The sequence below is a fragment of the Prionailurus viverrinus genome, chromosome A1 (assembly GCF_022837055.1).
Source record: "Prionailurus viverrinus isolate Anna chromosome A1, UM_Priviv_1.0, whole genome shotgun sequence".
NCBI classification, from domain to species: Eukaryota; Metazoa; Chordata; class Mammalia; order Carnivora; family Felidae; genus Prionailurus; species Prionailurus viverrinus.
The window spans coordinates 174286938-174314250 of record NC_062561.1 but is presented as its reverse complement, the minus strand read 5'-3'; the positions used below and the strand labels follow the sequence as shown (position 1 = coordinate 174314250).

General features: G+C 51.4%; 1 protein-coding gene across 8 annotated transcripts; it reads left to right on the top strand.

The window, feature by feature from the left end:
- Positions 1–13533: 13533 nt before the first annotated feature.
- Positions 13534–25446, top strand: FGFR4 (fibroblast growth factor receptor 4). 8 transcript variants are annotated; one of them, XM_047868925.1, is made up of 18 exons: positions 13544–14227; positions 17521–17664; positions 18345–18608; positions 18700–18780; positions 18904–19070; positions 19637–19760; positions 20271–20461; positions 20594–20732; positions 21056–21249; positions 21358–21503; positions 21590–21711; positions 22878–22988; positions 23075–23265; positions 23665–23787; positions 23877–23947; positions 24171–24308; positions 24557–24662; positions 24761–25446. In XM_047868925.1, the coding sequence occupies exons 1-18, from the start codon at positions 14152–14154 to the stop codon at positions 24905–24907; spliced, it is 2535 nt and encodes an 844-aa protein (XP_047724881.1). In that variant the 5' UTR covers positions 13544–14151; the 3' UTR covers positions 24908–25446. The 8 variants fall into 8 exon arrangements, 7 of the variants coding, with proteins under 7 accessions (XP_047724908.1, XP_047724881.1, XP_047724916.1 ...); XM_047868944.1 differs by lacking the exon at positions 13544–14227 and adding an exon at positions 14514–15121; XM_047868935.1 differs by lacking the exon at positions 13544–14227 and adding an exon at positions 14514–15121 and having other exon boundaries at positions 17130–17664.
- Positions 25447–27313: the final 1867 nt, after the last annotated feature.

Below are 27313 nucleotides of genomic sequence, written 5' to 3'. Positions count from 1 at the left end.
GCCAGACTGCAACTTAACAAACCTGGGATTTGGGGCCATATTACCGTTGGATCTAGTATGTGTGTCTTGACCCCTCACCCTCAACCCTCTCATACTCCCAGGGCTCTAAATACTGATCTAAGAAGGTGGGACAAAGATAAACTTTTAATTATTTGGCAGCCTGTGGGAGACTTCCCAGGTGCCCTAAACTTAATACAACGTCATCCACTTATCCATCTCCCCCTGTCACAGAGGGTCTCATGGAGGTCGTTAGAAGGTTTAAGATGAGAATCTACTTTGTTTGAGAGGATCATTTGGCTGTTAGGTGGAGAAGGAATGCAGGGGAGCAGGATAAGAGATAGATAAGGAAGCCAAAATGGAGGTTGTATCCAGTCTGGCTCTCTCCAGGCTAATGCCTTCAGGACAGAGACCTAACCTTTTTCATCTCAACTTCTGTAATGTGGAGTGGCGTGTCATGAAGTGTTTGTTGAATGAATGAATGAGTATGAGGAAAGATGGCCTTTTCCCTCACAGCTCTTACTCAGCACTAGGTTTGTTCCATGGATTTACAGGCCTGGAGATTCTTGCAGGAACCTTTTCTATGACCCAGAAATGAGCTAGGGGAGGAGTGAGTGTGATGGCCTCAGGAGCCTTTTGTCAACCTTAGTTTCAGACAGCCAGACCTGAGGAAGGTTCCCAGGCAGCCTCAGCTCCCATTCTTCACTCAGCAAGCCTTTCTTGGGTACCTGGCTCTTGACCAGCTGGGAAAGGCCCTACGTGGCCCCCATGGTGGGTTCTCAGCTCTCAGCTTCCAAAGCCCAGACTGTCTCAGCAATTTCCCTGCAATCCTTCTAATTTATCCAGGATGTCCGAATCAGCCTCATCTATCACGCAAGGAAATGAAGGGCAGAAGGGTGGGTGGGCTGCTGTATCACGAACCTTGGCCTGCAAGACCTTAGTCTGGATTCAGGAGTCCCTGTTAGCCGCGTGCCCAGCCCTTTCGGCAAGAGGGCACAGGGATGAACACTTTCTTGCTCTTGGGAAGCTCACATACTTGTTAAAGATCATTATGGCAATGGTCAGAGGGTCCTACAGAGCCCAGCAAGAATGCCCAGGATAAAGGTCTTAACTCACCTCAGGGTATGAAAAAGCTGGAGAAGTTGGGAAACTTGCATTTGATCTGCATAACAGCCTTTTGAGCTAGGTAATGATACTCCATTTTATAGAAAAGGGTCAAAGTGATGTACTATTTTATCCAAGGTCCTGGCACTAAGAAGCAACAAAATGGAGAGTAGAATCCAGTTCTCTAGATTCCTCGTCCAGAACCCTTTCCAAAAAGGACCAGAATCCTTCTGATATAACCCCTGGGCCTGCCTCACCTACCATCTGACAGGGCCATGGGCTCATAGAGCAAGCAGCCACAAAACAGATTGGACAAGGGTCAGTGGTTATTTTTTATCCCAAGCTCCCCCATATTTCTCATAATTTTACCCAAGATTCCCAGTTTATTAGACTCCAGTTTATAACTATAAGAAACTGATGGGATGCCTGAGTGGCTCAGTTGGCTAAGTGTCCGACTTCGGCTTAGGTCATGATCTCACAGTTTGTGAGTTCGAGCCCCAAGTCCAGCTCTGTGCTGACAGCTCAGAACCTGGAGCCTGCTTCGGATTCTGTGTCTCTCTCTCTTTCTGCCTATCCCCTGCTCGTACTCTGTCTCTCTCTCAAAAACAAACATTAAAATATACTGAAATCAAAGTGGTTAGCTAAAAAAGGAAATTTATTGATTCACCTAATGAAAAATTTCAGTACAGGGATGGCTAGATCCAGGTTCTGACACACTGTCATCAGGAAGAATTTAATTTCACTCTGCTTTCCTCTGTGTGGCCTCTTTCTCAGGCCAACTCTCTCCAGAAGGTAGCAAGATGGCCACTGGCAGCTCCAGGCTTGTCTCCTGATGGAGGGGCAACTACATTGGAAAGATCATCTTTTCCTACTAGTTCCAACAAAAAAATTCTGGGATTCATTCATTAACCAGCTTGGCCCTGTTCCAGTTCTTAAACCAATCACTGCGACTAGGCCCCTGATTTGGGGACTGAAAAAGAGTGAGCTATACCTAAAACACATTGACTGAAACAGAAAACAGGAAAGTGTGGGGCTCCTTTCAGACTAAGGGAGAAGAATGGATGTGGGTAGGCAAAAATAACTTGTCAGCCATACCCAGAAGTTGTCTGTATTTGAAATATCACTTTTTCCCTAACTTTTTGAGATATATTTAGTAACGTGCTCCAGTTTTTAGAGCACAATTTGATGAATCCTTACATGTATGTGTACATCTGGGTGGTCACCCTCCAGATCAAGATACAGAACATTGCCAGCTCCCCAGAAGTTTCCTTTGTTTCCCTTCCTAGTTATTATCTCCCAGAAGTAAACACTATTTTCACCTCTATCCCCCTAGATTAGTTTTGCTTGCTCTTGAATTCTATAAAAATGGAATCACATCCTCTTTTGCTCAGTATTATGTCTGTGAGATTTATCCATGTTTGTGTGTGTATGTGTGTCAGAAGTTTTTTTTTTTTTTTTCATGCTCTGTAGTAGTAGTCCGTTATATGAATACACCACAATTTAGCCATTCTGTTGATGGACAATTGGGTTATTTCTAGTTTTGAACTATTATAAATAAAGCTCTTCTGAAAAATTTTGTATGTGTCATTTGGTGTGCATGTGCACACATATATCCCGGAGTAGAATCACTGCATTATAGGATGGGTTATGTTTAATTTGTCTAGATACTACCAAATGGTTTTCCACAGTGGTTCTACCAACTTACCAGCATTTGGTGTTGTCAGTCTTTCTAATTTTGGACATTCTGGTGGCACATGGGAATTTGAACCCAAGGGTTCATATTGACTTCATATCAGAGCTCCTCTTACTCTAAGCATTCCTGAGATCAGGTTTGAATTTCTCTAGCCTGGAATGGTCTCTGATGTCAGTGCCCAGGACCCACAATACACAATCCAGCAGGTAAACATCAGAGGGAGCTCCTGCTCATGGCTCTGGTGGCTAAGGAAGGTCTCATGGCGGGAGAGGCAGTCTAGTGTACAGCAAAAAAAAAAAAACAAGCTCTGGAACCAGGCAGCTGCAGTTCAGATCTTAGCTCTGTGGGGCTGTGTGATCTTGATGAGCTAACCTGTACTTAAGGGTGAAACACTAGTACCTACCGTATGGGTTATTGTGGGAATGAAAAGAATAGATACATATGAAACAATTACAGTACCTGACATATGGTAGATACTATGTAAATGATGGCTGCTGCTCCTTCTATTATTGGCCTGAAGTAATCTCTGGGTCTTCCTGGGGAGGTGAGTCTGGAGGCAGATGGCATCTGGCACAGAGTCCTGTATTAAGTCTCAATGAGTTATGAAATGCCAGAAACCTAATTCAATCTGATGAGAGGAGGAGGGCAACATGCTGGCCAGAGGTGGTTCTTCCCTGGGCTCCAGCAAGAAGCCACCTTTCACTGCTAGGGAACCTCATCTTATCCCAGGAACCTCAGGGGCACCTCAGGTTCTGCAGCCAATGACACCTGAGGAGAATTATGCATGTAAAGCTCTTAGCCCTGAGCTGGATGAAAAGCAGGTGTTGGGATGTAATAACCCGTAAGTGCAGACATAGAGCTATGTATGTAGACATACAGCAACCATGAAGTGTGTCACAGGGGACACTACTCTGGGATTCAGGGTTCTTGGGTGTTGGTCTTGCACCCTGCCACCAGCTTCATGTGACCTGAAGCCTCCTATTTTCTGTCTGGCTCAGAAGTTGTAAGAAATCACAGTTTGAGCCCAAGTACTACAGAGGCAGTGATGGGCAGCTAGGAGTTCTTCCCAAAGCAGGTAACAAAGAAACCCTTCACCAAAGCCTCTACCAGATGAGCTGTTCCCATCCCTATCCAGACCTTCTGATCAGCCGTCATTAGTGTCAAAAAGAATAGGAAAAAACAATTTCTCCTTCTGACCATTTGTCCACCTAACAACCTCACCTACTCTGCCCCATGCAAGTCCACATTACAGAAAGGGCAGGCATATCCTTGTTCTGGCACTCGCAGGCTCACTGTCCTCCACAAATTCTGCTTCATCTGTCCAGGGGCTCGCAAGAAACCTTAGAGGGTTCTGTAAATGGGTCAATGCTACAGCGCGGTAACCCTGATGGCCACTAGGTGGAGAACGCTCCTTTTTTTTTTTTTTTTTTTTTTTTTTTTACTGGGCAAAGTAGAACTGCGGCAGGACCTTACTATTTGAATACTGAAGAGAATAGGATGACTTCTGAGCTCCTATATTTGATATTTCATTTAGCCCTCAAGACAACCTGAAAAAGGCTTGATTTCACAGCAGAAATTCAGAGGTAAAACCTTGCAGAGCTTACACAACCAAGAAGTAATCATGGAGGGATTTGACCCCCGTGTTCCCAAGTCTTTGTTAGCACACCTCTACTTCCAGAGGCCATCTTGCCCTTCCCTCAGAACATTTCCTTCCAGAGGACACTGTTTGAAGACTGTAATTTAGTCAGCTGCTTGGAAGGACACCTGATGTTGGCCCTACTCATCAGCCTTTCTTTCACTCTTTTACCTTGGGTAACATCTCTCTTCCATTCTTCTATCCTGTGGTTCTGAGAGACTGACCCCAGTCCCTAGTTCCAGGGATGAACTTGTGACCCAAGCCTGGGCAATCAGAATAATTCTGGAGCTGTTAGTAGTCATCTTTGCCACTACATAAAGACAATCTGTGTGAAAATTGAATCATCACAGGAGAAAACAGCTGAGAGTTGGGAAGAGACTGGTTTCTGATGAACACCTAGATCTAACGAGGCCTGAAGCTAATACTCTCAGGACTTTTTAGTTACCAGTCAATACTCTTTTTCTTTAAGTCAACTTAAGTTGGATTTCTATCATAACCAGGAGTACTGTTTCCCCCCACCCCAGGAGTACTAATACATGTTTCAGCTTCTTCATCAACCCAGTGACCTCCACTTACCTAAGAAGATATATATGCCACCAGCATAAACAACCTCAGAAGAGACTAGCCAGAGAACTGCCAAGCTGAGCCCACCTAATCCACAGAATTTTGACAAATAGTAAATGTTTCAAATCACTATGTGTAGGAATGGTTTATTTTGCAGAAAGGCTTCCAGAATCACACCTAGTAACCATACCTTGTTTTGGTCTCCTGGTATCTATTTACCTTTCTTCTTCCTTGAGGAATCCCACCCTCAGCTGATGTGGTCTGGCTCGAGATGACCTCCAACCCCCTGGCTTCTGCTAGAACAATTGGGAAAGAGTTGCTAAATGGGAAGGTTTTGAGCGCAGAGCTGTTGGTTAGCCTTCTTTGTTACTTCTTGGGAAGCACCTGCCACAGAATGGAGCCAGAGGAAAGAAAGAAAAAGAGAGAGTCTTGGTCTAGCTATTCCTAAAGCCTGATCCACCTCTGGACTTTAAAATTGCATAAGCCAGGGGCACCTGGTTGACCCAGTTGGTTAAGCGTCCAACTCTTGATATCAGTTCAGGTCATGATCTCATGATTCATGAATTCAAGCCCCACATAGGGCTCTGCGCTGACAGCACGGAGCCTGCTTGGGATTTTCTCTTTCTTGCTCGCTCTCTGCCCCTCCCCCACTCATGCTCGCTCTCTCTCAAAATAAATAAACCAACATTTTTAAATTGCTTAAGTCAATAAACTCACTATTTTTTGTAAGTCCATTTGAGTTGGGATATCTTACTTGCACCTGAATGAACATATTCCTTGAAAGTCAGGAAATTTAATAGAGGCTGAGCAGTGTCTGGCAAAGGGCTATTAAGATAGGACAGAGGTCCCTAGAGAGGTGGGAAGGGAAATTTATTTTTCCTTAGCCCCCACTGTATGCTAGAACCCTGGAATGAGACACAGTTTCATGTCATAGAGGACCTCATTCCAACTGTGATAAAATGCTGCAAAGGAAAATGCCAATGCAGACGAAGCATAAAATAGAAGGACTGAGCCTAAGCTGGGGGCGGGGCAGGGCAGGTGACATGCAAGCTGAAACCCAGGAATTAGTCCATGGGTAAGTAGAGAGAGGTGGGGAGAGGATGTTCCAGGCAGAGGGAACAGCATTTGCTAAGGCCCTACGGCAAGATGATGCCTAGCACCTTGAAAGAGGGAGAATATGTCACCAGATAAGAAAGACTGGGGAAGCCAGGTCCCTCAGGGTGTATCAAGATTTTCAGCTGAAAGCAAAAGAAACTAGCAAGTTTAAGTTCACAGAACTACCAAAAACACTAAAGAATGAGGCGTGGGCTATAAGACCGGCATCCTGCCTGTGTCACATCACAGAATGGAAGGACAGGACCATGGAGGAAGGACACCATTATCTCTACCAACACTAAAATGCTGGACTCTGCTGCCTGTGCCACTAGCCCAGCCAATCCAGATACAGATCAAGAAATCACCACCCTGTGCCCAAGAGCTCAGTCTTGTTACCACAGCCCCCACCAGAGAACATTCCTCTTGGGCCTTACAAGCCCTATACCTGGGCATCACTGGCTCTCTGGAATGGATGTTATGAATTTGCAGAACTTAGGCCTCAGCTGGAAGAGAAACTGGGGGAATAGCTAACATTTTCAGCTTCTATTGTGAAAGGTGAATGCTGCCACATGAAATGGGGGTATTCCCCAAACCCAGAAAAGGGTTCATATGACAAACATGAACAAACAAACAAAAGGGTTCATATCCCTCTACAGGTTGTTCTAGGCCAGGGTATGATGGCCTTGTGGTTGTTCTAAAATATGTCTACAAATTTCTTATATTCCTCTCCTCAAAAGGCCAAGTTTAATCTCCCCCTACTACACCACCTACTCCTAGTGAACTATAATTAGTGACTCACTTCAGACAAATAGAAGAAAGCAGAAATGAGGGGCACCTGGGTGGCTCAGTCAGTTAAGCAACCAACTCTTGCTCTCAGCTCAGGTCTTGATCTCAGGGTCATGAGTTCAAGCCCTGCATTGGGCTCCACACTGGGCGTGAAGCCTACTTAAATTAAAAAAAATAATAAAAGCAGAAATGATGAAGTGTGACTTCTGTGTGTAAGTTATAAAAGACATTGCAGTGTTAGTCTTTCTGTCTTGACTCACTGGCTCTGAGGGAAACCAGCTGACATGTCATGAAGATGTTCATGCAGCCCTGTGGAGAGGCTTGTGTGGAGAGAAATGGAAGTCTCCTGCCAACAGCCAGCCAAATATTTGTTACCTAAAGCCTTAAGTTTTGGGGTAATTTGTTATGCAGCAACAGATAACTAATACAGGTCCTAAAAGCAACAGGAAGCTGTTGAAAGATTTTAAATGGGCACCTGAGTGGCTCAGGCTGTTGAGCAACTGACTTTGGCTCAGGTCATGATCTCACAGTTTGTGAGTTCAAGCCCCACATCCAGCTCACTGCTGTCAGTGCAGGGCCCCCTTCGGATCCTCTTTCCCCTTCCCTCTCTGCCCCTCATCCCCCCTGCCTCTCAAAAATAACAAACATTTAAAAAAAAAGATTTTAAACAAATAGGAGCAATGACATGATGAATTCACTGACATGTGAACAGGTGAATAGGATGGCATGGGAGCCAACAGAGGATAGTGGAGACACAATGGAGGGAGGAGTCATTTCTTTTGCTTTTTTTTTTTTTTAATTTTTTTTAATGTTTATTTATTTTTGAGACAGAGAGAGAGCATGAACGGGGGAGGGGCAGAGAGAGAGGGAGACAGAATCAGAAGCAGGCTCCAGGCTCTGAGCCATCAGCCCAGAGCCTGACGCGGGGCTCGAACTCACGGACCGCGAGATTGTGACCTGAGTTGAAGTCAGACGCTTAACCGACTGAGCCACACAGGTGCCCCTCTTTTGCTTTTTTTATAATTTTTTTTTTAATGTTTATTTCAGAGAGAGACAGACAGAGGGTGAACAGGGGAGGGGCAGAGACAGATGGAGACACAGAATCCGAAGCAGGCTCCAGGCTCCCGGCTCTGAGCTGTCAGCATAGAGCCCAATGTGGGGCTCCAACTCACTGTAAGATCATGAGCTGAGCCAAAGTCAGATGCTTAACTTGACTGAGCCACCCAGGTGCTCCATGGGAGAGGAGTCATTTCTACTGGGGAGGACATTTATTAGGGGCCTTTCATTTATAAAGAGTAAAAAAAAAAAAAAAAAAAAAAAAGGCAAATTAGCTTAAGAAATTATTTGTCTCACATTAATGAGACAAAGTAGTAATTTTTGCCTTTAGACATAGCTAAATCCAGGCATGTTCCATCTCTTGGCCTTCTTGTTTCCTGTGTTGGCCTCATTCATAAGCAGCCTCTCTCAAGAAGTTCTAGGCTTCCATATTCACGCCTCAGTAACCTCTGAGAGTGTTAGTTTCCCATTAGTTACAATAAAAGACCCAGACTGGCTCTCATTAGCCGTGCTTGGGTCACATCCTCATCCCTGACCCAATAATAATAGCCTGGGGGATGGAATATTCTCATTAGCCAAGTCCAGGGGCACATGCCCACCACAGGAACCAGGGAGAAGTTGGCTCCACCCAAATCCTGGTTGGCCTGGGAGTAGAGGAAGTCTAGGACTTCAAAGAAAATGGAAGAGCTGTTTTCAGAGAGAGGAAGTGTGTTTGAATGTCCAGCTCAAGGTGGTCAGGAAGGTTCTCAGAGAAGAGGGAAGTCCTGAGAGGAGTCAGAAAGCTGAATGGCAGGCATCTGATGTGATGGCCGGAGGGAAGAGAGGAGGAGAGGTAGGACCAAGGAAGTGATACTCCCAGCAACAAGAGCAGCAAGAGCAAAGGCACCAAGGTGTGTGAACCAACCAGACACCTTCGGGAGGGCTTGCCTGGAGTTCAGTGCAGCTGGAACGCAGAACCCATATCTCTGGTGAGAGGGGAGATAGGACAGGAGAGAGCAGTAGAGGCCAGTCTTGAAGGACACTGAGGGCCAGGCTGAGGAGCTGGGGATGCCACTGGGAGGTAGGGAGAGAGTAAAGCTGAGGAGTAAGTTGGTTAAATCTGTGTTTTATTTTTTAATGTTTATTTTTGAGAGAATGTGCACGGGGCTGGGGGGCTGGTGCACGGAGCAGGGAGGTTGGGTGGCACAGAGAGGGAGACAGAGGATCTGAAGTAGGCTCCAAGCTATCAGGGCAGAGCCTGATGCGGGGCTGGAACTCACGAATCATGCGACCTTGACCCAAGCCAAAGTCAGACGCTTAACCAACTGAGCCACTCAGGTGCCCCTAAATCTGTGTTTTCAAAAAGTCATTTTGTTGGGGTTCCTGGCTGGCTCAGTCAGTGGAGTATGCAACTCACGATCTCTGAATCATGAGTTCAAGCCCCCATCAGGGAGGGGATAGAAGTTTTAAAAAACTATAAATAAAAAAAAATAGGAGCACCTAGGTGGCTCAGTCAGTTAAGCATCTGACTTTGGCTCAGGTCATGATCTCACGGTTCATAAGTGCATCCTGTGAGCTTGAGTCCCACTTTGGGTGAGCACAAGCCCTGCTTCTCTCACTCTCTCTCTCCCTTCCCCACTTCCCCCTCTCTGCCCCTCATGGGATTCTCTCTCTCTCCCTCCCTTTCTCCTCTGTCTCTCTGCCCTTCACTTACTTCTGCCCTCAAAGAAAGAAAGAAAGAAAGTCATTTTGGTGCTGAAGAGAAGAGTGATGATACAGAGACTATGAGCTACCTGCCCAATTCTCAGTCACCCCTTCTTTTTAGCAGACCTTCCTGACCTCCATTGTAGTTAGGGGTGCCCATGTGTCACAGTCTGGCCAAAGAAGTAAGATCAGAAGTTGCTGGATACAGACTCAACTCTTTGTGGCTTCTTTTTAACTCTGCGTAAACACAAATGTGATGGCAGGAGCTGAAGCCACCATCTTGCCACCATTAGGGGAAGGTGTAGAGAATTTAAGAGACCTCACCCCTGATTTCAGACCCACCTTCACCCATCTCCAGACTTGGGAGACCTGGGACTAATAGGGATGAATTAACCTGTTTTGTTTAAGCCCTTGACATTTAGGGTTTCTGTGTTTTGTTTTGTTTTGTTTTGTTTTGTTTTGTTTTGTTTTATGCCCAAACAAAATCCTACATGGTCCAGGTGGACATCAGGCAAGGTGGAGGAGGTTGAGGGCCCCTCTGAGGCTTCTTTCCTGATTCCTTTCAGACTATCAACCCTCTAACCCTGCATGCCCAGCTTCTGCCACTTCACAGCTGTCCTGGCCCTCTCTCTCCTCCAAAAATATGTGCCTGTCAAGCCCCAGTAGGTATGACGTTTGTAGGCCCAAGTCTAGAGAGAGCTGAGTCTGGCAAACCCTGAAAGCCTCCCAAGACATGGATCCACAGTGTCTGGGACCAACTGACAAGGGGGCCAAGGGTGCTGCTGAGACTCTGGGAAGCACCAGAATATCCCAGAAAGAGCCTCAGCTTCCTCCTAGCCCATTCCCCTCTATCTGGCTTCGTCCAAGGGGCCTCCCCAAGAGCTCTCTAAGGCTGCCAACATCAGTGCCAGGTTCCCTGCCTCTACCATAATGTCCTGGGCAGCTTGCAATTCCTGGCTTTGTTGTCTCCCATAGAAATTGGACATAGATGTGCTGAAAGAGTGGGGAATGAGGAGATATAAGGGCTGGAGGAGGGGTGACCCTAATAGTCCCTCCCTCTTGGTCACAAAAGTAGGTTACCCATACATTTGGGTAGGTCCTACCTACACCCATAGCTACTAATATGAATATTGGCCACTTTTTACTGAGCATGGGCTATATGCCAGGCATTGGCATAAGGCTTAATACATCACTACATTGAGTCCTCACAGAAAAGTTACTATTCCCATTTTACAGAAAATGAAACTGAGGTTTAATATTAAGTGACTTGTCAAAGGTCACAAGCTTTCAGGATTCAAACCTGCATCAGTCTGGCTCTAACACCCAACCTCTCACCACTCAGTTGCTGTCAGTGTCCCCTCCATTCTGACAAGCCAAGCCAGACCTCCCTGGAGTCTGTGGGAGAAGCCAGGGTGAAAAAGGGTTGGAAAAAATGGTAAAGTAATAACAATTGTCAATTGAGTAGCAAGTATATGATATAACCCTGTGCATTTTTTCTATATTTTAAAACTTTCTCAAAATACACCTCATTTTAAAGAAAAGAAATAAAGGAAAGAAGACAAGAAAGCACAGGACTGGCTCAGGGGCCAGGGCTTGGGCCAGGCCTGGGCTGGAATGGGGCCTGGGCAGGGGCTCAGGGCAGCTCTTCCGCACAAGAGCCCCAGTGTTCCCTGGGTCCGGCTACCATCCAAGAGCAACATGGTCGGCACCAGGCAACGTCTGCCCCCTCCCCCCAACTCTGCTCCCAGGCAGGTGGGGGGCAGGGCCTGGCCTCAGGAGTCCCTCCTGGCCTAGCCTTGCACTTCAGGAGCCCAGAGTCTGCAAACCCCTGCCTAGGGCCTGGTACTTCGTACGTGTCCCATCAGTATTAGCCAAATGGACAGGGAGATCAGTGCCCAGCCCCAGCTCCCTCTCAAACTCACCTTCAGGTGAATCTGTATCTTCCAGGGCTGAAGTTAAGAATGGGGGCAGACCTTCCCCGTTCATGCTCTGTCTCTCTCTGTCCCAAAAATGAATAAACGTTGAAAAAAAAATTAAAAAAAAAAAAAAAAAAAAGAATGGGGGCAGAAAGCAGGCTGATGCAGTAGCATCAAAAGTCCCAGCTCTGTGGAAAGTCACCCTGAGCTCTCTCTCTTTGTCCCAGAAGATCAATGTTCAAGTCTCAGTTCTGTTGTTCACTTGCTTTGTGATTTTATTATTTTTATTATTTTTTTAAGTAAGCTCTAATGGGGCTTGAACTCATGACCCTGAGATCAAGAATTGCATACTCAACCGAGCATGCAACTCTTGGTCTGTAGAGTTGTATCATGTAGCCAGCCAGCTACCCTGCTACATGACTTTAGACAAGTCATTCCATCTGCCTGAGCTTCTGTTTCCTTACCTGCAAAATGGAGCTAAGGATTCCAACCCCCATTTGGCTTACGGGGAGGTCAAAGGATATAATGCATATATAACACCTAGCTTAGCATATCACTTGGCAGATAGTGGGAGCTGATCCAAGACAAGAGCTTCCTCCCCTACTTCCTGTTTTGATGAAACCCAGTCCCATCTCTTAATTCATTCACTTCCTCCAACATCCCTGGGGCAAAGGAAGCAGGAGTGTGCCCATTTTCTGGATGGAGAAACTAAGGCAGAAGCAAGCTAAAGGCAGGATCTTAGGACATCAGGCTCCTGAGCCCCTGCTAGGCGTGTGTGTGTGTGTGTGTGTGTGTGTGTGTGGTTGTGTTTGAAAGGTTTTGAGAGAAAGACTGCAAATGTAACTGGTGGAAGATTGTTACCAAGAGAGTGAGGCCGTGATGAGGAGACAGGCCTGGATGCCTCTCCCAGACTCCCTCAGCATGTCTCCTTCTGTGCTTTGTTTACATATCTATCTCTCCCCACTACAGTGTCAGCAGCTCCTTGAAGGGGAGAGGGGGGTCGGATTACTGCTTTATCCCCACGATTTGGAACAATGCATACCATATAGTGAACCTTTAATTGACACCTGGCAAATGAATGTGTGTATGAATGAACGACGTGAAAGAGCATCACATGCCACAGAGGGTCAGTGTGAGAGGTCATTGAGTGTGGGATGGGAGGCAAACAGGGCATGTGCAGACTCAGGGGGTGTGGGGTATAGGGTTGCCAGTCTAAGGGACTTGGGCATCTCAGGAGGCAAGGAGTATGCACAGGCTGGGCTATGAAAACCTTTCCTCTGCCTTTGGCTCCAGTAAACCTGAGAAGTGCCTGAAGTTGAATGAAAGCTGTGTGGGGTCCATCTCCTGCTGGCAGCTCACCCCAACCCCAAACAACCACATTCACTAAGGGGAGCCAGCAGAGGACCAGAGTTGGGGAGCTGAGTCACTCCAGGAGTCTGGGAGGTCTGGTGAGGCCCCTCTGGGCAGGAGGCTTCCATTTGCTGGGCACCCCCAGTGCCAGGAGCTTTATCCTTTCCAGGTGTTCCAGCAAGGAAGGACCCTGAGAAGGAATCAGAACCAGTTGGTTTTAAAAGATAGCCAAGGGGCACCTGGGTGCCCAAGTGGCTCAGCAGGTTGATTGTCTGACTTCAGCTCAGGTCATGATCTCACAGTTCTAGTTTGAGCCCCACATTGGGTATGCTGCTGTCAGCACAGAGCCTGCTTTGGATCCTCTGTCCCCTTCTTTCTCTCTGCCCCTGCCCCACTTGGGTTCTCTCTCTCTCAAAAATAAATAAACAAAAAACAAAAAAAGATAGCCAATTATTTTCTGATTAATCTTTGGGAGGAGACCATTATTTTTTTGAGAAGGGAAAAAAAAAATCCCTTTGATGGGCTTTTTAGTTATGCAAAGGAAAGACGTCTATTCCTTTGGGAATAATGTTAATGAGAGCTAGACTCCTTCGCATAACAATGGAAAAGGAAGCTGGTTCCCCTGGGGCAAGTCTCCACCTGCCAGAGGAATTGGGAGGTGAGTCTGAGACCCCAGCTAAGGGATTTTCTTCTCCTTCTTAGGAGTGGAGGGCTTAGACTTCAGGTGAGGATGGGGCAGAAGACAAAGGTCAGCTGACCTCCTCATTTGGCCACTATCTAGATGCTCAAGAGGAGGGGTACTTACAAGCGTGGCAGGCCTGAGCAAGGTGGAGCAGCACCTACTGCGTGCAGGTGTTGAAGTCTGTAGGCAGTTCCTGGCTTCTATCTACACAACTGTTTTAGTTACAATTCTGGAATGTTCCATGAAGTTGAAAAAGTAACAGGTCCTAAATAATCATAGTGAACATTACAAAGCAAATGTTACACACCAGGCAATGTTCTAAAGGCTTACACATGTTTACTTTTCACAAAAAAATTCATGAGGATGATACTATCATTATACTTACTTTACTGTTGAGAAAATGAAAACACAGGGATGGACTAACTAACCTGCCAAGGTTACTCCAAGTGTGATGGCACTGAGATTTGAGTCCTGAAATCTGTGCTTTACTTCCTGCCTTTCTCCATGCCCACAGGACAGAAGGCATCTAAGTGGAGCCTGACAGACAGGTCCAGAGGGCTTCTCTGAGGAAGTGAGCTGACATCTAAGAATGAAATGGAATCAACCAGACCTAGAGGGGAAAGATCATTCCAGGAAGAAGGAATCATATGTGCAAAGGCCCAGAGGTAGAGTGGGAGCAAGGAAGAAATAAAGAATTCATCAGGAGATGTGGATAGGGGCCTGGTCATGCCAAGAATCATTATAGAAAACTGCCAGAAAGTTTTAAAGGGGTGATGGATACATTCAGATTTGTATTTTTTTTAAGATTTTTTTAAAGTTTATTTAAGCAATCTCCACACCCAACGTGAGGCTTGAACTCACAACCGCGAGATCAAGAGCCCCATGCTCCATCTACTGAGCCAGCCAGCAGCCCCCAGATTTGTTTTGCAAATATCACCCTGAAAGTTGTGCAGAGAACGGACAGAGTGGGTTAGGGGCAGAGGGGATCTCCCAGCCACTTACAGAAGACAGAAGTAGGCAGGCAGGACCAAGGTCTGTGGAGGCTGGCTGTTCAGGACTGCTGGGTCTTGCTGTCTAAGGGGTGACTAGCAGAGGATAGAGCAAATAACTAGAACTTGGAAGCCTGGTCCGGGTGCATCGAAAAGAGGCGGAGTCTGATGGGGTGTGCAGCAACCTGGGGCGGGGCCCCGGGATTGGGCTGACCCAGATGGCCACTCGGCTCTGTTGGGTTTGGGGACTGATGTCCAAGCGGACGGGACACTGTACTTCCAGCAGCTTTGGCGGTGGTCCTGATAGTGCTGATCCAGGAGGGGCGGGCCCAAGGTGGGCGGGGCCTTGGGTTGTCCCCCGCCAAGTCGCTGTCAGGTTAGAGCTGGTCCAGGAGGGGCGGGGCCCAAGGTGGGCGGGGCGCTGGGCCTCCAGCGGCCACGCCACTGTCGCGGGTGCATTCCTGGCTCTCTGGCCCGGGGCGGAGGAGCGCCCTGGCTGAGTCTGCAGTCCCCACTAGGAGCGGGTGTCGGGGCTGGCCGGAGCTGGGAGCGCGGCCGCGGAGGACCCAGGTGAGCTGGGACCCTGTGCCTGGAGAGGGACCACGGAGGCTCGAAGTGAGCCGGGACCCCTTGAGAACCCAGGTTGCGCTCCCAGCCGCCAGGGGGCGAGCGGCGGCGGGGCTCAGGGACTGCCCCCTCCCAGCACTGGGGACCTGGGCGTCCTCTCGGAAGGGGGGTGGAGGGGACGGTAAATCAGTAACCCGCAGCGCACACAGGGCCTTTTGTCCCGCTCCGTCCAAAGAGCACCCTGGCCGCGGAGCTGGTTACTCATTGCCCACCGGGGCGGGGGCGGGCCGGCTGTCTCTGCTGCTCCCCTCTGGACCTGCCTGCTTGCACCTCCCCCCAGGGTGGCCGGGTAGGGGGGGAGGAGGAAAAACGCGCGCTGGTCCCTTGGCCGCGCGCGCTGGACTGTCTGCGCTCCCCGAGTAGAGATGAGGAAGCTGAGGATCCGAGACGTGCAGTCATTTGCCCCGGGTCCCCCAACGCTTTAGTGCGGAAAGCTGAAGGAGAACCCAGGACTGTCTGATGACAGTGTCAGGCCCTTCAGCCCCTGAACAAGGCAGTGGGTTGGTCTGTCTGCCGCCGCGTGTGATCCGACTAAGTGTCCTGAGGTTACAAGATCAGGGCAGCCCGGAATGGGAATAAAATCCTGGGCCTCCCCACTCCTTTCCCAACTAGAGCTGTGGACCCTGAGAGCCGCACTCCCTGCAGAGCAGAGCAGGGTGGAGGGATTTTGTGGAGGAGAGCCATAGAAACTGGGGGTGTGTGCAGGGACAGTGGCATCTGAGTCCGATGAAGAAGAGAAATGGGGACGCAGAGGTGTGTATGTGCAAGAGAGAAGATATGCCCAGTTTTGAAAGTCAGTGGTTTCAGTGCTGAAGAGGCTGAAGGAGCAGACTGTGCAACCAAAGAGGATTGACAAGGGCAAGGAGGGCGGCTTGGGATGCTGGATAAACTGTAGATTGGATCCTACTGGACAAGGGCAGCCATTAAGGGTTTGAAAACTGAGGGGGTGTGGGGTGGTGACATGGCAAATATTTGTAATTTTTAAAGCCCTGCTGGAGAGTGGAGGCTGGAGAGTCAAGGGAGATGTCTGCAAAGGCCCAAGCTAGAGATGACTATGGCCTGCCCTGGGTCCAAGCAACTGTGATGGGATGGACCACAGAAGGATTGAGGAGGCAGATGGACTGGAGGTGGAGGAGGGGTGAGGGGGCATGAGATGAGATGATACCCCAGCTTCAGGGGCAACCCAGGGAAGGAGCAGTTTGAAGGGGGAGATAATGGCTTTGGCCAAGACAAACTACGTGCCCCCTGCCTCAGAGCCAGAGCTGGAAGGGGGGCAGCAGCTGATGAGAAGGGTGCAGTTGGCTTCCTGGGCAAGGTAAATTCAGAGACACCAGTGCCTAGTGACTGTTATTCAGCCCCAGGTGATAGCCAGTAGCCCCTGGGACTATACTGGTCACCAAGGATGCAGACATCCTTGGTGGCATATGGAGGAGGATAACCAGATAAGGTGGGTGTGTACATCACACCTGAACTGCACCAGAATCAGAGGTGATTGGCCAAGGGCAGACCCAGAATGACAGTCGTGGGGAGGAAGGGGGAGGAGAACATTCCAACATCCCGTGCTCCCTGTATTCCCTACATATGTTCTCTTTTATGCTCAAAGCAGTCCTGTGAGGACACCCAGAGAGGGACTGGAACTTGCAAGTTGGTTAGAGTCAGGATTTGAACTTCACTTTGTTGGACGCAAGAGCCCGTGTTGCCTCAAATAGAGTTGTGAGGACACAAAAAGCAGAGGTATTCCCAGCATGCATTTCTGGTTCAGCATGAGGAAGAACTGCTTGCCATGGAATGTACTGCCTTGTCAGTAGTGAGCGCCCTGCCACCAGAGGTATTCAAAGCTGGTCACGAAAATGTCAGTAATGCTATAAGAAGTGTGGGTCAGATCAGATAACATCCAGATGCTGAGGTTTGGCCTTGTATTGTATTTCATATATTTTTTTTTGTTCTCCAGCAATAAATTCATTTATTCGGCAAAAAAATAAATGATGTGTGCTGAGAGTGAGCAGAAGATCTGTCTCCGTTCTCTGCTTTCCTCCAAGGAAAGAATCCCCAAACTGCCCTTTCTGTGAACTTGTGCCAAGGTCTCAGCAGGACCGGAGGAGAGCAGGAAGCCCAGCCCTGCCCCCCTGCACAACCTACTGTGAAGAAGCTTTGGGCTCTGGCAACAGCAAAGCTGCTTCCAGTCTCTGCCTTGCTGCTGTGTGGTGGTGGGGGGGGGGGGGGGGGCAGGGGTTGTACAAGACTTCTAACCACTTCCTGTCTCAGTTTCTTCATCTGCAAAATAGGGGAATAGTACCAACAAAGGTGCATGCATAGCAGGGGTTCTTCTCCCTCCTTTTCAGGAAGGCAGTTGGTGGGAAGCCCAGCTTGGGTCCTTGTGAGCAGCAGGAAGGATATGCAGCTGCTGTTGGCCCTGTTGGGGGTCCTGCTGGAGGTGCCTGGGGCTCCAGCTTTGTCCCTTGAGACCTCTGAGGAAATGGAGCTAGGTATGGCCTTTAAGGTGAGAGAGGATGGCAGGGGTGGGCACCTGGAGGGGGCTACTAGCTGAGAAAAGCAGGAGAAGATCCTGGCCCAGTCCCTTGAAGAGGTGACAGCAGGGCAGGGCCCAACCATTTGAGACAAAGTGTCTGGCTCCCAGCAAGCATCCACCTATCTCTGTGTCCACGAGAGAGGACTGACCTTGCAGGGTGAAGGGTCCTGTGCTGGGCTGCAGAACTGGTGGTGAGCCCGTCGGCTGTGTGTGTGTATGTGTGTGTGCGGGTGGGTGTGTGTGTGTTCTATGCACTGGGTTTGGGAGGCCCAGACAGCATGTATGGTATATGCACTGTGAGTGTGGTGTGCCTGGGAGATGTGGCATGTGCCCTGTATGTGGCATCAATAGCATGTGTTGTATGTGTGTGTGTATGTATGTGTGTGTCAGGCAATGGCATGACCAGTTCAGCATGTGTGCTCTGCACTGCGTGTGTGATGTGCACCAGAGGCGTGGTAATTGCCTTACACAGAGCATCTGTAGCATGTGATTATGTGTGTGTAAGTTGAGGAGCAGCAGGTGTCCAGCATGTGTCGAGAGGTGCTTGTGCCCTGCCTGTGCAGCATGTTCCCCATATGCAGGGGGCTCCCTCAGCTGGGGCTGTGGGGCTCACTGACCTCTGCCCTTGGCCCACAGAGCCCTGCCTGGCCCCCAGCGCAGAGCAGCAAGAGCAGGAGCTGACCGTGGCCCTTGGGCAGCCTGTGCGGTTATGCTGTGGGCGGGCTGAGCGTGGTGGCCACTGGTACAAGGAGGGCAGTCGCCTAGCACCTGCTGGCCGGGTACGAGGCTGGAGGGGCCGCTTGGAGATCGCCAGCTTCCTACCGGAGGATGCTGGCTGCTACCTCTGCCTGGCACGAGGCTCCATGCTTGTCCTGCACAATGTTACCTTGGTTGTGGATGGTAAGGGGGTCTAGAAGGGGCTAAAGGGTGCCTGGGGAGAGAGATCCTCCCCATCCTAGACCTCAGACATCTCTTTTTATTCTTGACACAGACTCCTTGACCTCCAGCAATGGTAATAAGGACCCTAAGGCCCACGGGAACCCCTCGAATGGGCACATTTACCCCCAGCAAGGTCAGTGTGAGTCCTCAAGGACTCATTTTCCTACTTCCCAGCTGGTCACTGAGAAGAAGAGACCTGTGTGGAAGCAGGTGGTCATCCTGGGGACACTAAGTTCTCCTTTCCCCTCCTCTCCAGCACCCTACTGGACACACCCTCAGCGCATGGAGAAGAAACTGCATGCAGTGCCTGCTGGGAACACTGTAAAGTTCCGCTGTCCAGCTGCAGGCAACCCCATGCCCACCATCCGCTGGCTCAAGGATGGAAAGGATTTCCACGGGGAGCATCGCATTGGAGGCATTCGGGTGAGTCTCCAGGTTCCAAGACCATGTGTTCCTCCATTTTCACTCCCCTCTTGGTCCCCTCATACCTATAAGTCATTCCTTCTCTAATGAGGAAGGCAGCTGTGGGCCCTAGCAGCACTAAACTGTGGACTTGGACAGCTCTGATTCAAGTACCCACTCTGCCACCCTGCGGCAAATGACTTAATCTCGCAGCCTTAGCTTTCTGTGGGAAGTGGGAAGGATCAATAACTGGCAGGAATTGAGTTTCAGCAACTAATTCTCATGATAAGACCCTGCAGAGCCTGCTCCAGGCTGTAGTGAGGAAGCTGAAACTGAGAGAGGGAAAAACTGGCCCAAGGTGGTACAGCCAGGAAGAGCCCCTGCTAAAACTCAAAGACCCAGACCCAGGGCTCAGACACTTCCTGGAGCCTTCTCCTTCATCTCAGGGTCTCTGGCCTTGGCCTGGCTTCCCCAGGGCCTAGAAAGCTTGAGAAGACCCCTGTGAGCGGGATCTAGCCCCCTCATTCCCTTGACCCCTGGATGGGCACAGGTGAGTGGCCCCTCATGGACACTTCCCCTGTCCCCAGCTGCGCCACCAGCACTGGAGCCTGGTGATGGAAAGTGTGGTGCCCTCGGACCGTGGCACATACACTTGCCTCGTGGAGAACTCTATGGGCAGCATCCGCTACAGCTATCTGCTGGATGTGCTGGGTGAGCGGACGGGCAGGCAAGGCGGTATGGGGGTGGGAGCCCTGACACTGCCCTTGGGTAGGGCCCAGTCTGGCAGGCAACATGGACTTGGTCTTAGATGGCTCAAGCTGCCCTAAGTGTCCTAGTGGGTCAGAGGGAAGCACAGGGGGTAATGTTGGCCTGGAGGAATAGGGTCAGCTGAGAGAAAAAGTGGGGAAGACATCCAGGCAGAGGGCACAGGCTGAATAAAGGTCCTAGGTGTGACAAATACAATGCATTTGTGAAGAGCTGTATGCCTGGAGCGTGGCATGTAAGTGGGGAGCCATGTCGTGGAGGGCTTTAAATGCTAGACCGTGAAGCTGTCCTTGACTGCAAAGGCAATGGGGAGCTATGGTAAGCAGGGGGTGGACAAGATCTGAGCTGCATATCAGGAAGTTCCTTCCCTGGAGCTGGGGGGAGGCAGGAGGCAGATGACCAGGGTGCTTCTGTGGGTGCCACTGGTCAGGGTTGACCGCCTGGCCCGGCCCCCAGAGCGGTCCCCGCACCGGCCCATCCTGCAGGCGGGGCTCCCAGCCAACACCACAGCTGTGGTAGGCAGCGACGTAGAGCTGCTGTGCAAGGTATACAGCGACGCCCAACCCCACATCCAGTGGCTGAAGCACATCGTCATCAATGGCAGCAGTTTCGGTGCCGACGGCTTCCCCTACGTGCAAGTCCTGAAGGTCTAGCCCCCACCAGCACCTGAAGCCTACTACTCTCCCATGGGGTGTGGGGGGTTGGTCCCCAGCCTCCTTCCTAGCCACAATATCGCCCCAGGCCCTGTGGCGACCCCTGATTATGTCCCCGGTCCCCAGACAGCAGACATCAATAGCTCAGAGGTGGAGGTCCTATACCTTCGGAACGTGTCAGCCGAGGACGCAGGCGAATACACCTGCCTGGCAGGCAACTCCATTGGCCTCTCCTACCAGTCAGCCTGGCTCACGGTGCTGCCAGGTGAGCACTTGAGGGGGCCAGGAGAGGCTGCAGGAACTCTGCTCTGATCCGGCAGTGGGCTGTGTCCTGTGGGGCTTGGGACATAGCATGCAGATTTGTGTGTTTGATCCCTCATTAGCGGTCCTTCTGTGCATGTCCACATACAATTGCCTTGTGAGCCTCTGGGGTATGGGTGTGCAGGACTGCGTATAGCTCCAGCTTGCTTGTCAAATGTCCCCATGTGTGCTGGGAGCTGAGAGGGCCTGAGTTAGAAGATGTGGAGCTGGCCATCTGACCACTGACCTGTCAGTTTTCTGTCTATATATGTGTCTGTCTGTGGACAGAGGAGGACCTCACATGGACAGCACCAGCACCTGAAGCCAGGTACACGGACATCATCCTGTACGTGTCAGGCTCTCTGGCATTGGTTGTCCTCCTGCTGCTGGCCGGGCTATATCGAGGGCAGATACTCATCAGCCGGCACCCTAGGCGGCCCGCCACTGTGCAGAAGCTGTCCCGCTTCCCTCTGGCCCGACAGGTACCTTGCTGTTACCCACGCCTTCCTATGTCCCCATAGCGAGGCTCTTGGCCTGCCTTCCCAACCCAGCTCAGCTCTAGCAGGCTGACCAAGTCACCCACCTTACAGTTCTCCCTGGAGTCAGGTTCTTCAGCCAAGTCAAGCTCGTCCTTGGTGCGGGGTGTTCGTCTCTCCTCCAGTGGCCCTCCCTTGCTCGCTGGCCTTGTGAGTCTAGACCTACCTCTCGACCCGCTGTGGGAGTTCCCCCGGGACAGGTATGCTGCATGGAGTGAGCATAAGGTTCAGGTTCCAGGCAGGAATGATGTTCATATGGCTGAGGCCTCGGCTTTCTAATTTCCAGGTTGGTGCTTGGGAAGCCCCTGGGTGAGGGCTGCTTCGGGCAGGTGGTGCGTGCAGAGGCCTTCGGCATGGACCCCGCCCGGCCTGACCAAGCCAGCACAGTGGCTGTCAAGATGCTCAAGGGTGAGTGGTGACACCAGGGGAGGTGCTGTGGCCGTGAGACTAACAGAAGGGGCTCATGGTGCTACCAGTTGAGCACTGGTGGCCAGAAGGGCTGCAAGATGCCACTCTTGGGCCTAGGGCCCAACTCTGCTACCGACCCTGGCCAGCCGTTTCTGAGCCTGTTTCCTCACATGTCACATGGGGTAAACAATAGTTCCCAGGCTGAGGCTCGTGGAAAGTGCCTGGTACATAAAATCTTAACCACTTGAATGATGACAACTACAAGGATTTGGGATGACTGGGGTTAGGCACCCCCACGTTAGCCCTGGCCCCACGTCAGCCTGGGTCTCAGATAACCATGTCAGCCTCACAGGCCATACCTTCAGCCTCCCCATCCGGGCCCTCCCCCAAGTCTCTCCCTGTGTCCACCACTCTAGAACAGCCCAAGCACCAGCCCCAAAGCGCCTAGGACACACCTGGGACCCGCCATCGGGGCTTCTCACTGCTATCCCCCACTTCCTCTACAAGAGCAGCCAAAACCATTGTTCTGCTCCCCCACCCCCTCCTCTCTGCACAGCTGGGGCCACCTGGTGCTTTCTGGGAGGCAGGGATTGAGAAATGTGCATTGTGAGGTTTGGCAGGGAGGGTATGTCATTGGCCAAGGGCCACAGGTCAGCCCTGGTCCTCAGCCTTCCCTAGAAGATCTGGAGCAGCTTTTTCTCAGCCTCCCCTAGCTGTACTTCACGGGCAGCTCCCTGAATTCTCAGGCCAAAAGGACACCAGGCCCCAGTCAGACAGGCCTCAGGGCGCCAGCCTGCTTCCCGCCCCCAGGAGCTCTTACCCCATCAAGAACGAATGCCAAACCTCCAGACACAGCGTCTTCCTGTTCAGAGTTCTTCCTCCTCTCCTCTGTTTCCTCGTCCCACTCACAGAGAGGCCTACCTCCTGTACATCCTTGATCTTGTTTCATCCTTGCAACTGCTGTGAGAGGTAGGGCATGATCCATTGCCCCATTTTATACAAGATGATCCTGACGTTCAGAGACGTTAGAAGACTTTTTAAAGGCCGGAGAGCCTAGCATGAATTCAGGCCCAGAGCTTCCTGACTCCAGGTCCAGCACTCAATGTCCTATATAGTCAACCCTGCACCTCCCCCACGTATAGTCACCCTGGATGTCACCTTTGCAGACAATGCCTCCGACAAGGACTTGGCAGACCTGGTCTCTGAGATGGAGGTGATGAAGCTGATCGGCCGACATAAGAACATTATCAACCTGTTGGGTGTCTGTACTCAGGAAGGTGGGTTGGAATGGGGCTAAGGACAGGGACAGTGGGGTATGGAGCCACAGCCTCAGCAGCCTCCCTGTCCATTCTCACCTCTACAGGGCCTCTGTATGTGATTGTGGAGTGTGCCGCCAAGGGAAACCTGCGGGAGTTCCTGCGGGCCCGGCGTCCCCCAGGCCCCGACCTCAGCCCTGATGGGCCAAGGAGCAGCGAAGGGCCGCTTTCCTTCCCTGCTCTGGTTTCCTGTGCCTACCAGGTGGCCAGAGGCATGCAGTATCTGGAGTCAAGGAAGGTATGGGCAGTGGGCAGCACTCTGGACCATTCTAACTGCTCCACCTGCGTACTTTCCTGCCGCTGGCACTGAATGTCCCCATCTTCTCCCTCTTTCCCCTTTCCCATTATCCTGTCTAAATGTTCCCAAGTCCTTCTGTACCCCCCATCCATACACAGTTGACACTGCATGTCCCTGTTCCTTCCTCACACAATCCCTAACTCATCGGGCAAGGGAAGAGACCATGCAAGAGAGAGGTGGGGCCCTGAAGTTAGCTTTGGTTTCCCCCTCTCTGCATCTTGACGTCTTCATTCTTAGAATGAGTGGATGATGCCTACCCCCAGGGTTACTGTGAAGTGCAGTGTGCCCAGCATCCAGCCATGTGTCCTAATAAACCTAAGTCCCCTGCCCTGCCCCTAGTGCATCCACCGGGACCTGGCTGCCCGAAACGTACTGGTGACAGAGGACAATGTGATGAAGATAGCAGACTTTGGGCTGGCCCGTGGCGTCCACCACATTGACTACTACAAGAAAACCAGCAACGTGAGGGAGGCAGGGCAAAGCTGGAAAGGGGGTGGGGGGCACCAGGACCTGTGGGACTTGGCATCAATGCCCCCACTTCTCCCATCCAGGGCCGCCTGCCTGTAAAGTGGATGGCACCCGAGGCCTTGTTTGACCGAGTCTATACACACCAGAGTGACGTGTGAGTCCTGGAGGTTGGGGGTCTGGAGTAGCTGCCAGCAATCATTGTCCTACCCCACAAAAGGGGCAAAGCACTTGCCCAAGGTCACACAACCCTAGGACCTGAGTGGGCCCAGACTCCAATCCCCACCCTCCATGGTGGCTCATGCCTGTGAGGCCCCCCATCCCAGCCCCAGGAGTAGGGAGCAAAGCTCTGCCCTGCTGAGCACTGTTCCTGCCTCTAGGTGGTCGTTTGGGATCCTGCTGTGGGAGATCTTCACTCTCGGGGGTTCCCCATACCCCGGCATCCCTGTGGAGGAGCTGTTCTCACTTCTGCGGGAAGGGCATCGGATGGACCGGCCCCCAAACTGTCCTCCAGAGCTGTGAGACCTCACTCCCTTCTCTCCCACTTTACAGTCCTCATCCTCTGCTCTGACCTTGTCCTTAGGACCTGGTCCCCTAACTCACTGTCACCATCTGAGGGGAGATCCTGGCCTAGTTTCTGTGACCCTTCCTCTGAGTAGCCCCACCTAACCCTTATCAAACTCTGCCCCTTTATCATACCCTTGCCATAAGGTCTCCCCCCACATTCAGTCCTGAGACTCTTCTGACCCTCCACCCTCTCCACCAGGTATGGGCTGATGCGTGAATGCTGGCATGCAGCACCTTCTCAGAGGCCTACTTTCAAGCAGCTGGTGGAGGCACTGGACAAGGTCCTGCTGGCCGTCTCCGAGGAGGTACTGCTCTCCTCTTGTCCCATGACCTCCCTCTGCCCTCCCCCCTCTGGGCCTCATCTCAGCCGACTACCAAGACTGACCAGCACTGTTCCCCATAGTACCTGGACCTCCGCCTGACCTTTGGACCCTACTCCCCTGCTGGAGGGGATGCCAGCAGCACCTGCTCCTCCAACGACTCTGTCTTCTGCCATGACCCCCTGCCACTGGGGCCCAGCTCCTTCTCCTTCCCTGGAGTGCAGACATGAGCAGGGCCACAAGGTTGTTACAGGCAGGCAGGCCAGCAGCCCTCAGCCTCCTGGTTTAGCAGCAACCTGGCAGTGCTTGACCTTGGCAGCCTCAGGCCCCAACCTTAGGGTAGTGTCCCAGATCTCTAGTTCTGCCTTGGGGAGGTCTGTCCTTGTTCCGGGGGCCCCTCGATGAGGCTTCCAGCTCTGGCCTCAGATTCCCAAACCAGACTTCAACCCCAGTCTTTGGAGTCGTGACCCAGGTGTCCTAGTGGCCTGAGTGTTAGGGTTCTGCCTGGCCTCCTGGCCCTTAGCACTTAGTCCAGGGGTTTGGCTGGACCTGGCTATAGAGCTGTCCTAAACGTCCCTGCTTCCCTGCACCAAGAGAGGTCTTGGGCCTCCGAACCCCATTTCCCCAGGCCTCCCCTGCCTCTCCTTTGCTGTTTGTCCCAGCATCTTGGTGGCAAGAGCATTGGCCCCTGTGTTCCCAGCTGAGTGGCTGGAAGCCTGCCGAAAACACAGAAGCAAATGGCCTTTTATAAATTATTTTTTGAAATAAACCTCTGTGTTCCTGGTGTCTTCCCTGCAGTGGATGGAGGGGAAACAGGGTGGAGGGAACCCCAAGCTGGGAGTCTTGCCTGAGTGACACAGACTGAGGGCTTTGTGCCAGGCCTTGGGTTTGCATCCACTTCCAGCTACCTCAGGGCGAACCCAGGAACCTGTGTGCACCTCTGACTTGGTCTGTCTGTCTTGCCCCATCTTGTGCACGTGATGGTGTGAATGAGTGCTAATGGCAGAGGAGTCCACATGGCACCATCCACTGGATGGAACTCTTATACCCTCTGCACATGCATGTGCATGTGCCTGCCCTGGGACTGTCCCCAAGGGAGCTGGCAGCACCCCTCCCCCATCTGCTCAGCATTAACCAAGCTGACCGTTAACACAGCGTGAAAGCCTGAAACACAGCTTCAAGGCTGCTGCCTGCTCCCACGCTCTGCTGCTCAGGCTGGGGGCTTGTGGGGGCTGTGCCTGCCCCGCCTGCCCCACCCTGGCCAGTCTCCCGGGCAGCAGCTGGTTGCCGCCCAGCTAGGCTGCAGCTGTCCCTGCCTGCCTGGTCCTCCCCTGGAGAGACCGTCATGGCCCTGTTCTCAAACACCCTCTGGGGAGGGGGGTGAGGAGATCAGTTTCCCAGGGCTCTGAGCCTGGAACCTTCCCGGGGTCCATCCAGGCACTTAGTTACTGCTGTTTTCCAGTCCCTGAACCAGGGTGGAGTTACCTGACCCAGTGCCTGATGCTCCCTCCTGCCCTGTCCTCCTGGGACAGGACAGACCCTTTGTGGGGGCCACCTGGATTGCCTCATGGCCTCCCAGGGGGTGGCAGCTGAAAATACATACAGGGTCAGAAGGGACAGGATGTAAGAATCTGGGGCTGGGAGCAGCCTGAGACTGAGCAGCAGCTTCTGGCCATGCTTCTCTTCCTGTTCCAAGTCTCTTCGCACTCCCACCAGTGCCCCCTCTGACTCACCATGTCCCAAACTGAACTACTCATCTTCCCACACAAAGCCACCTCCATGAGGACCCCTACCCCTCATCTCAGGGAAAGGCATCAGGCCAGAAACCAGGGAGTCATCCCTGACTACTTCCTTTCCGTTGGAACTCTATTTCCTAATGGGATGGAGAGAACACCAGACCTGGAGCCAGGAGGTTCAAAGCCTGCCACTTCCAGTGTCCCCAGGTCAATGCTATTATTTCTCTGATTGTCACTTTCTTCACCAGTGGGGTACGCCTACTCTGCCTACCTCCCAGGGCTAGGAGTTTACAATGAAATGAGTCTTGGATGAGCACATGCTTGGGAAAGGATGCCATGCAGAGTTCACATGAGTTTTGTTGAGCATTGCACTGAGAACTGGTACTTGGGCTTCACAGCAGCCCTGTGTGTCCTCCTCCTAAGTCACCCCCTCCCAGCCCAAGGCCTCCTCCCCTTCTCTCCCATTCCCCTGCAGGTGGCTTGGGAGGCAGCTTCCACAAGCAGCTCTTGGCTTATGCTCCCCCTGCACTCAAGGACCCCTGCTAGCTTCCAGGAGCGTGCAAACTTTCTGAGCCCCGCTCCCAAACCTAGTCTTCCACAGGAGGTCACTATGCCTAGCCCAATCAATCACATGACAGGCAGGTCCCTAAGAACTCACCTGGGGGAGGAAAGTGTTGGGAGGCTAGAGTAGTGACAAAGACAGGGAATGATGTATGAGAACTCCCATTTTTCCACTTTCCCATTGTAAGCCCACGGCTGAGCTGGGCTCAGCCACCCACCAGTGTCCCTCACTACAGCCTCACCAGACAAACATCAGCCTTCCCAATTTAATGGTGGGGAAACTAAGAATGTGATAGGCCCAGGATCACAAGGATGGGAGACTAAGGAAGGAGCTGAGTT

Excerpts from the sequence above, each read along its gene's own strand:
- FGFR4 (XM_047868925.1), top strand. The coding sequence starts at position 14,152 with ATGAAATGGAATCAACCAGACCTAGAGGGGAAAGATCATTCCAGGAAG. Across the intron at positions 23,788-23,876 it reads ACTACAAGAAAACCAGCAAC|GGCCGCCTGCCTGTAAAGTG; the intron begins GTGAGGGAGGCA and ends TCTCCCATCCAG. Across the intron at positions 24,663-24,760 it reads TGCTGGCCGTCTCCGAGGAG|TACCTGGACCTCCGCCTGAC; the intron begins GTACTGCTCTCC and ends TGTTCCCCATAG.